This window comes from Bufo bufo, chromosome 3, assembly GCF_905171765.1.
Source record: "Bufo bufo chromosome 3, aBufBuf1.1, whole genome shotgun sequence".
NCBI lineage: Eukaryota > Metazoa > Chordata > Amphibia > Anura > Bufonidae > Bufo > Bufo bufo.
In genome coordinates this window covers 655,441,455-655,451,305 of record NC_053391.1, presented here as the reverse complement: position 1 = coordinate 655,451,305, position 9,851 = coordinate 655,441,455, and the positions used below count along the sequence as shown (strand labels likewise).

Genomic DNA, 9,851 nt, shown 5'->3' with positions numbered 1-9,851 from the left:
ATTAAAACTGGGGAGGGAGGGGGGTCTGCTCCCTGCTGCCTGGCAGCCCCTGATCTCTAATAGGGGGCTATGATATGCACAATTAACCCCTTCAGGTGCAGCACCTGAGGGGTTAATTGTGCGGATCACAGCCCCCTGTAAGAGATCGGGTGCTGCCAGGCAGCAGGGGGCAGTCATGTACACAGTTCTCAGTATATTCTAACTTGAAGCGTCCCCATCACCATGGGATCGCCTCTGTGTTAAAATATACTGTCGGATCTGAGTTTCACGATCTAACTCAAATCCGATGGTATATTCTAACATAGAGGCGTTCCCATGGTGATGGGGACGCTTCAAGTTAAAATATACCATCGGATTGGAGAAAACTCCGATCCTATGGTATATTAACTCCTGACTTTACATTGAAAGTCAATGGGGGACGGATCAGTTTAAAATTGCACCATATTGTGTCAACGTCAAATGGATCCGTCACCCATTGACTTGCATTGTAATTCAGGACGGATCCTTTGGCTTCGCACGGCCAGGCGGACACCAAAACGACATTTTTTTCATGTCCGTGGATCCTCCAAAAATCAAGGAAGACCCACGGACGAAAAAACGGTCACGGATCACGGACCAACGGATACCCGTTTTGCGGACCGTGAAAAATACTGTCGTGTGCATAAGGCCTAAGATTTTTTTCTGAATTATAATGCAGACGGATCCGTTCTGAACGGATCCCAACGTTTGCATTATAGGAGCAGATCCGTCTGTACAGACACCAGACGGATCTGCTCTGAACGCAAGTGTGAAAGTAGCCTTAAATTGTTTATTTAGAATTTGGAGAAAGGAGGCGTGATTTGATCTTTTATATTTTTTTTATTTTTATATATTTTTTAAAACATTTTTTACCTTTTTTTTTTTTTTTTTACTTTTTTAGGCTCCGAGCTATCACCAGCATTTTAAAAAATCGCAATTCTGCCACATCTCAGTCACGAGCAGGTTCAATCTTTAAAGTGACAACTTTTCACTGTATACGGAGGCCGCAAAGGGGTTAAAGGCTATGGACACCTTCGGGGCAGTTCTTTATTATTGCAATTGCATTACTCATTTTGGGCTAAAAAAAAAATATTTTGTTTTTATTAAAAATGTTCAGCCATTTTTTAGACACAAGGGCTGTCTATTTGAAGACTGTCGCTCCTGAGTTCTTTCAGCTGATGGCTCATGTGAAGCCTTATTGCTAATCTTCTGACCTCATAAACACTCATTATAGCTAAACTCTTATCAAACTGACAAGAATATACTTTTGTGTGCATGAGGCCTAAGGGGGCATCGCTATTGTACACGGACACCATTGTGAGGGACACTATATAAGCCATAAGAGGCAGTATGGGAGCATAACCTTTGTCAGGATGCACTATAGGGGCTTCAGTACTCCATGGAGGGCACAGAAAGGGCATTCTTACTGTTAGGTTGCCACCAAAGGGGCATCACTACAGTGAGGGGGATAGCAAAGAGGCATCACTAATGTTAGGGGTATATCCTTAATTTGTGAGGAGGCACTAAGAGGGTTTTCTTACTGTATGGGGGCAACCTTATTTTGTACTATGATGGAGGCTTCACCACTGTGAAGGGGTATCACTAATTTGTTTGAGGGGACACAAAAGAGGCACCATCACTGTGTGACTGCTCTATTAGGCCTCTTTTTCGTTTACGTTCCTTTTTTTGCGTTCCTTATACGGACCCTATACAGAACCATTTATTTCAATGGATCCGCCAAAAAACCCGAAGGTACTCCGTATGCCTTCCATTTCCGTATTTCCGTTTTTCCATTCTGTGCAAATATAGAACATGTCCTATTATTGCCCGCAAATCACGTTCCGTGACCCCATTCAAGTCAATGGGTCCGCAAAAATACTGAAAAAGCCATATGGTCGTTGGCAAGAGGCCTTAGGCCTCCTTCACACAAACGTTTTTTTTTTTCCGTTTAAGGGCTGTTTTTTGCGTTCCGTATACGGAAGCATTCATTTCAATGGTTCCGCAAAAAAACAAACGGAATGTGCTCCATATGCATTCCGTTTCAGTTTTTCCGTTCCGTTTAAAGATAGAACAAGTCCTAATATTGCCCGCAAATCACGTTCTGTGGCACCAATCAAGTCAATGGGTCTGCAAAAAAACCTGAATGCATACGGAATGCATCCGTATCCGTTCCGTTTTTGCGGAACCATTTATTGAAAATTTTATGCCCAGCCCAATTTTTCTATGTAATTACTGTATACTGTATATGCCATGCTTCCGTTTCCGTTTGCGATCCGCAAAGAGCGGAAACCAAACGGAAAAACAGAACGGAACCGGAAACACTACTGATACAAAGAAACGGAAAAACTGATCCATTAAAACACTGAAAAAGCCATACGGTTGTGTGAAGGAGGCCTTACTGTGTGCCACACAAAGAGGGCATTATGTGGGGGCACGTCACAGTGGTTGTCCCTCTTTGCTTTGTTTGGAACCAAGGGCCAGGTGGAAAGCAACCAAAAACAGTGGATATCTCTTGCACCACTTTCCTCTTCCCATCACTGCACTGCAGCCGTCAACCTCAACCCACTGCTTTGATCTGTCCCATGATCTTATTGGTTAGATGCTTTATTACCTCCGTCACATACAGCCCTATCCTTTCTAGTAGAATCAGAATCCCACAAGATCAGATCACTCATCTTCTACAGCTGCCATTATTCCCTGATCTGCATCCACATTGTGAAAAAAAAAACTAACTAACAAATAAATATAATAAAATGTAAAAAATTAAATGAGAAAAAAATTTATATAAAAGAGTTCCCCCTCTCCTAAAACATGCACATTAACACATTTTTGCATTGGGGCCCCCCGAAACTTTAAGTGGCATCTCTGCCAGTCCAAAAGCATCAATATCTAAATGTTATTTTTAGTTTCGTGTATGAAACGGGTCTAATAAAGGTGTTTAGAGATTTATTTCACATTGACATGCATGCTGTATGTTATCATAAATCTGAGAGAGCAGATATCTTCATTTGCAGTTCAGCCATTGATAATTTGGGATCTTGCGGATGACATGTTTCCTCCTAGGGCTATATTCAATCTGGTTGGCTCCACTGGAGAAATACAGGTGATCTGAGACAAAAAGGAGAATCAAGTAGAGTTATTCATACACGGTATATACTCCCTACCTATCTATTCTGGAAGTTTCCCTTGTCCATACAGAAAAAGGATAAAAAGCAAGAAAGTGAAAGAAGGATATCCTATCACAGTGGTGCACATCCCGTGACAATCGCTCGCGGGTTACTCTTACCATGGCAGTAAGCACAACAATTTCTGGTAAGCGACATGGGGTCGCTGTAGCCTGGGCCGGCACTGGGCTCACTCACCCTTATGTTTATTTCACCAGGGGTAAACTGGTAAAAGGGGTTGTGCAAGAATAGGGGGAGGGATTCTCAATGCCCCCCACCACCACCGCCACTTGGCCAGACCTGTAAAGTGAAGATTACTTACCTGCTTCCCGGCGCCGGCTCCCCGCTCCTTCTTTTCCCGACTTGCAATGCTCCTCTGGGCTCCCTCACTGTAAGCATCCGGTTTTGGCAAACCCCCCCCCCCCCCATTCTTGCACAACCCCTTTAGGCCTCATATACTCAGCCGTTCCGTGGTGCGGTCCCCAATGCACGGCAACATCCGTGCGGATTCCGCAGATGGATCCAGACCCATTCAACTTGAATGTGTCCGTGATCCGTCTGCACCGCAAAAAAATAGACCATGTTCTATTTTTTTGAGATGCGGAGGCGAGGAGAGGGGCCTCGGTTTCGTGCCTCGGTTCCGCACCTTCAGGATTGTGCACCCATTCAAGTGAATGGGTCTGCAAACGTGGTGTGGTGAGCACACGGTCGGTGCCCGCATATTGCGCGCCCGCAGTTTGCAGGTCGCAACACCAGCACGGCTGAGCATGAGGCCTTAAAGTGTAACTGTCATTTCAGATTATTTTTAATACTAGCAGAAGGACCCGGCTTCACACCAGTATATTTCATCTATTTCATTTAATGTTTGTGTGTGTCGTTAAAAGATATCGACAGTATTCCCCATAACAGTGACCTCTACAGCATCCCGCCCCTTTAACAGTGAACTCCACAGTCCCCCACTCCTTAACACTGAACCCCACACAGTGCCCTGTCACTTTAAAATGGGCCCTCCACATCAGCCCATCCCCTTAACCTTTACCTACACAGCAGTTCGCACCGTTAAAGTGAGTTTCACAGCACCCCACTCCCTTGACAGTGACCTCACAGTACCCTGCTGCCTTAACAGTGACCTCCACAGCAGTTGCCCCTTTAATAGTGGCCCCTGTACCCTTAACAGTGACCTCCACAGTGTCCGCCCCATTAACAGTGATCTCACAGTACCCTGCTGCCCTAACAGTGACCTCCACAGTGCCCACCCCTTTAACAGTGACCTCCACAGCGCCCTGCCCCTTTAATGCTAGGGTTACACGACATGTGTCACGCGACATTTTGTCTCAACAATATTTATAATGATAGGCTATGGTGTCGCACTGCGACATGTGACATGCTGCGACTGTGACACGACAGTCGCAAAAAATCCATTCAAGATGGATTTTTTGCGACTGTCGTATCGCAGTGGCATGTCACATGTCGCAGTGCAACACCATAGACTATCATTGTAAAAATTGTTGCGAGACATTGGTGCGACATCAATGTCGCGCGACACATGTAGCAGTGTAGTTGTGCCCTATGTGTCGTGCGACTTATTGTCGTCGTGAAGCCCTAGCCTAAAGCTGACCTACAGCAGTGAAGAAAAATGGCTGGGTTGTTATGGAAACCTGGAGTAAAACTGTGTGTATGTGGAGACTAAGGGCCTGCGAGCTTCTTTTGGCTGATAAGGGACATGTGACCGTGTGTATGGCAGTTGGGATATGAAGAGAAAAACTTGCAGGCTTGTATTGGCTAATGCAGGTCATTTTTGGGAATATATCAGGAATAGTACATTCTAGAGAGCTGAGACCCGATCTAAAACCTTCCCGGACACCTGATTTACCTGTGTGCCAAATATGGTGAAGATCGGTCCAGTCGTTTGGTCGCGCATAAAGAACAGACAGACGTCGGGACAGACAGAAACTCATTGTGCACCGGCATGCCACCTCCACAGTATTCTTTCCCAGATAGTAAGTGATATGTGTACCAAGTTTAGTAGAAATTGATCAATGAGTTACAGAGAAATATGTGTGTAGCAAAAACAGTTGGAGCATACAAACTCCATGCAGCTGCTGTGTAGGGGCGTATGACCCACACAAGATTTCTTCCCAGGTGGCAAAGGATGTGTATACCAAGTTTCGTTGAAATCGATGGTTGTGTTTTTGACTGATCGTGGAACATACATACACACGCACATATATACATCCTTCTTTATATATACAGTGAGGAACAGTATTTGAACACCCGGCGATTTTGCAAGTTCTCCCACTTAGAAATCATGGAGGGGTCTGAAATTCACATTGTGGGTGCATTCCCACTCTGAGAGACAGAATAAAAAAATAAAAATTAGAAAATCACATTGTATGATTTTTAAAGAATTTATTTGTCTTGGACTGCTGAACATAAGTATTTGAACACCTGAGAAAATCTGTGTTAATATTTGGTACAGAAGCCTTTGTATGCAATTACAGAGGTCAAACGTTTCCTGTAGTTCTTGACCAGGTTTGCACACACTGCAACAGGGTTTTTGGCCCACTCCTCCACACAGATCTCCTCAAGATCTGTCAGATTTCGGGACTGTCGCTGAGCAACACGGAGTTTCAGCTCCTTCCAAAGATGTTCTATTGGATTTAGGTCTGGAGACTGGCTAGGCCACTCCAGAACCTTGATATGCTTCTTACGGAGCCACTCCTTGGTTATCCTGGCTGTGTGCTTCAGGTCGTTGTCATGTTGGAAGACCCAGCCACGACCCATCTTCAATGCTCTAACGGAGGGAAGGAGGTTGCTGCTCAAAATCTCACAATAAATGGCCCCATTCATCCTCTCCTTAATACAGTGCAGTCGTCCTGTCCCCTTCGCAGAAAAGCACCCCCAAAGCATGATGTTACCACCCCTATGCTTCACAGTAGGGATGGTGTTCTTGGGATGCAACTCATCCTTCTTTTTCCTCCAAACACGACGAGTGAAGTTTAGACCAAAAAGTTCTACTTTGGTCTCATCTGACCACATTACTTTCCCCCATGCCTCCTCTGGATCATCCAGATGGTCATTGCCAAACTTCAGATGGGCCTGGACATGTGATGACTTGAGCAGGGGAACCTTATGTGCAATGCATGATTTGAAACCATGATGGCATAGTGTTCTACCGACAGTAACCTTTGAAACTGTGGTCCCAGCTCTCTTCATGTCATTGACCAGTTCCTCCCTTGTAGTTCTGGGCTGATTCCTCACCTTTCTTATCATCAGTGATACCCCACGAGGTGAGATCTTGCATGGAGCCCCAGTCTGAGGGAGACTGACAGTCGTCTTTAGCCTCTTCCATTTTCTAACAATTGCTCCAACAGTTGATCTATTTTCACCAAGCTGCTTGGCAATTGCCCCATAGCCCTTTCCAGCCTTGTGGAGGTCCACGATTTTGTCTCTGGTTTCTTTTGACAGCTCTTTGGTCTTGCCCATGGCAGTAGTTGGCGTCTGACTGTGGGGTGGGCAGGTCTCTTTAAAGCGCTCAGGCAGGTGCTACTAAGTTAGATTAATGAGTGGCGTAGAGGTGGACTTTTTAAAGGCACAGTAACAGGTCTTTGAGAGCCAGAATTCTTGCTGTTTCTTAGGTGTTCAAATACTTATGTTCAGCAGTGCAAGACAAATACATTCTTTAAAAATCATACAATGTGATTTCCTGAAAAAACATTTTTTATTCTGTCTCTCAGAGTAGGAATGCACCTACAATGTGAATTTCAGACCCCTCCATGATTTCTAAGTGGGAGAACAAAATCGCAGGGTGTTCAAATACTTCTGTTCCTCACTGTATAGAAGATAGATAGTGTATGGACTGGGATGATAAACATTTTTGCAATATACTTTATTAGTGAAAAAAGCAGGGTGTAAAGGGTCTCCTTAGCAAAACGCTAAGGGCTGATTCACATGACTGTGCTCAGGCTGGGAAACATGGCCCATGTGTCACCCGCATCTCCCGGACCGAGGCTCCCCTGACGCGAACTCACTGCATCATAGTGGCTGTATTGTACTGTACTCACATAATGATTGTCCTGTACTTACCTCATCATGGGAATATAGTACAATAGACGCATGATCAGATAGGAACTGACTGTGTCATAAAATACTATGATGCAGTCAGTTCAGGTCAGGGGAGACAGTCCTGGAGAGGAGGACGACATCCCAGACAGAGCACGGTCACGCGAAACATCCCAAAAGCCTCAGTCACATGTCAGTGTTTTGGTCATCGATTGTGAACCAAAACCAGGATTGGAGCCTCCACAGACACAGGTATAAGGGAAAGATCTGCACCTGTTCTGTGTTTAGCCGCGCCTGGTTTTGGTCTCACAATCACTGGAAATCACTGACCGAACACTGACTGTGTGAATGAGCCATGAGTGCATTGCTAGGGAGAGTCCGGCTTCAGCATCTAATGAGCGTGGATAATGACTGTGTACATACAGAGGCTTCCAGCCTGCCTCTTGTCACTACCTCAGCCCCTGTCCTACTATATGAGTCTCTGCCTAACTGACTTGCTGCCAGTGCTGACCACCGATAGCTCTGTACATGTTCCCTGCTCCTTTCTAGTAAGTGCAGGGAGGAGAGCGGAGACCAGGACTGCCAGCGCTTGAAACTGACATTAGGTATATAGTAACAGCGCATGTACTGTCAGCGTAGAACCCCCCCGCACCTATGCCTATCTTACCAGCACTAAGAGACACACTGGAAAGATGGGGAGAAGAGCGTGGCAGCAGCGTTCTGCGCTGACAGTAAGTGCCCTGTGCTACCGTATACTTACCGTCATCTCTAAGCGCTGGAAGACATGTTCTGCTCTCTTCCTGTACAGAGACACGTACATAGCGGCCAGTGATTAGCGCTGGCAGCAAGTCACATCAGCAGAGGTACTTATGTAAATTTAGGCATTACACCTCTTGGGTAGTCCAAGTAGACACACTTTTTGTAATCACTTCTCGCTAAAGCTAATTAATGGAGTTCCTAATTAGGGCCGCTCATCTATGAACTGGAAATGGTCTATCCTAAGGTTAAAAGCGTATTCCCTTCTTGACATTTATGGAATATTTATAGGATACGCCAAAAATGTCTATAGGTGCAGGTCTCTCATCTGGGACCCACTCCTATATCAAGAAAAGGACCCCACTATGAATGGAGAGTAAGCTGTACATGTCCGACCATCATTCACCCACAGCAGGGTACCAGACAAGTGGGTCCCAGAGATAGGACCCATACCTAGTGGACCTTTATGGCTTATCCTGTCAATATGCCATAACTGTTCAAATGGGACAACCTCTTTAAGCCTTCAGTGTTAGAACCTTGTAAAACATTTTTATGGTAAGTTCTCACAGGATGGATATGCTTACCTAGCGAAATCTCACCCTCAGGCCTCATGCACACGACCGTTTTTTTTTTGCGGTCCGCAAAAACGGGTTCCGTTTTTCCGTGATCCGTGACCGTTTTTTCGTCCGTGGGTCTTTCTTGATTTTTGGAGGATCCACGGACATGAAAAAAAAGTCGTTTTGGTGTCCGCCTGGCCGTGCGGAGCCAAACGGATCCGTCCTGACTTACAATGCAAGTCAATGTGGACGGATCCGTTTGACGTTGACACAATATGGTGCAATTGCAAACGGATCCGTCCCCCATTGACTTTCAATGTAAAGTCAGGAGTTAATATACCATAGAATAATGGTTTGTAGAGTGAAACTAAATCGCACCTCCTCATTCCTATACTATTGACTACTGTATGTAATAAGCAGCATTTCTTATGATAAAACATGGCTATACAGCGGTTATATCAATCATTTGCTGTGCACTATTAAGAGGCATTTAGTTTCACTCTACAAACCATTATTTTATTCTCTATAGTCCTTTTTTCCCCCATACTATGTCAGCACTCCTCCCCATGTGACACAGGTGCTCTTTACTTAAATTAGCAGTAGTCTGCACAGGGTTTTAATTCCTACCACATCTCAGTTGGAGTTCCTGAGAAGCTGTGAACAGGTGATCCTTTAGCACCAGTTCACATGCGGCGCTGGATGGCGGCCGTCGCTGTTTCTGTGCTGTGCTGGTAGAGCTGTGGGATCCGAGGCCTAGGTGGCTCCGCTGTACAGCGGGGTAACTGGTTGGCTGCTGGATCCCATTGCCTGCTGGAGCAGTGTGGAGACGCGGTGGTCGCCACACGGCACTGCGCTATGGTTAGAGTAGGTTCCCACTTAACAAGAGGCGACCTTGTCGCGGTAAGTGGGCCTATGCTCTTTGATCAAACTGTATACTAAATGCCTCTTAATAGTGCACAGCAAATGCTTGATATAACCGCTGTATAGCCATGTTTTATCATAAGAAATGCTGCTTATTACATACAGTAGTCAATAGTATAGGAATGAGGAGGTGCGATTTAGTTTCACTCTACAAACCGTTAATATACCATAGGATCGGAGTTTTCTCCAATCCGATGGTATATTTTAACTTGAAGCGTCCCCATCACCATGGGAACGCCTCTATGTTAGAATATACCATCGGATTTGAGTTACATCGTGAAACTCAGATCCGACAGTATATTCTAACACAGAGGCGTTCCCATAGTGATGGGGACGCTTCTAGTTAGAATATACTACGAACTGTGTACATGAC

General features: G+C 45.2%; 1 protein-coding gene across 1 annotated transcript in view; it reads right to left on the bottom strand.

The window, feature by feature from the left end:
- Positions 1–2,957: 2,957 nt before the first annotated feature.
- Positions 2,958–9,851, bottom strand: part of LOC120996398 (stromelysin-1-like) — a 32,014-nt gene continuing 25,120 nt past the window's right edge. The window contains exon 10 of the mRNA XM_040426286.1: positions 2,958–3,126. Coding sequence (XP_040282220.1) covers positions 3,023–3,126 — 104 coding nt within the window. The 3' untranslated portion in view covers positions 2,958–3,022. The remainder of the gene's footprint in view (positions 3,127–9,851) is intronic.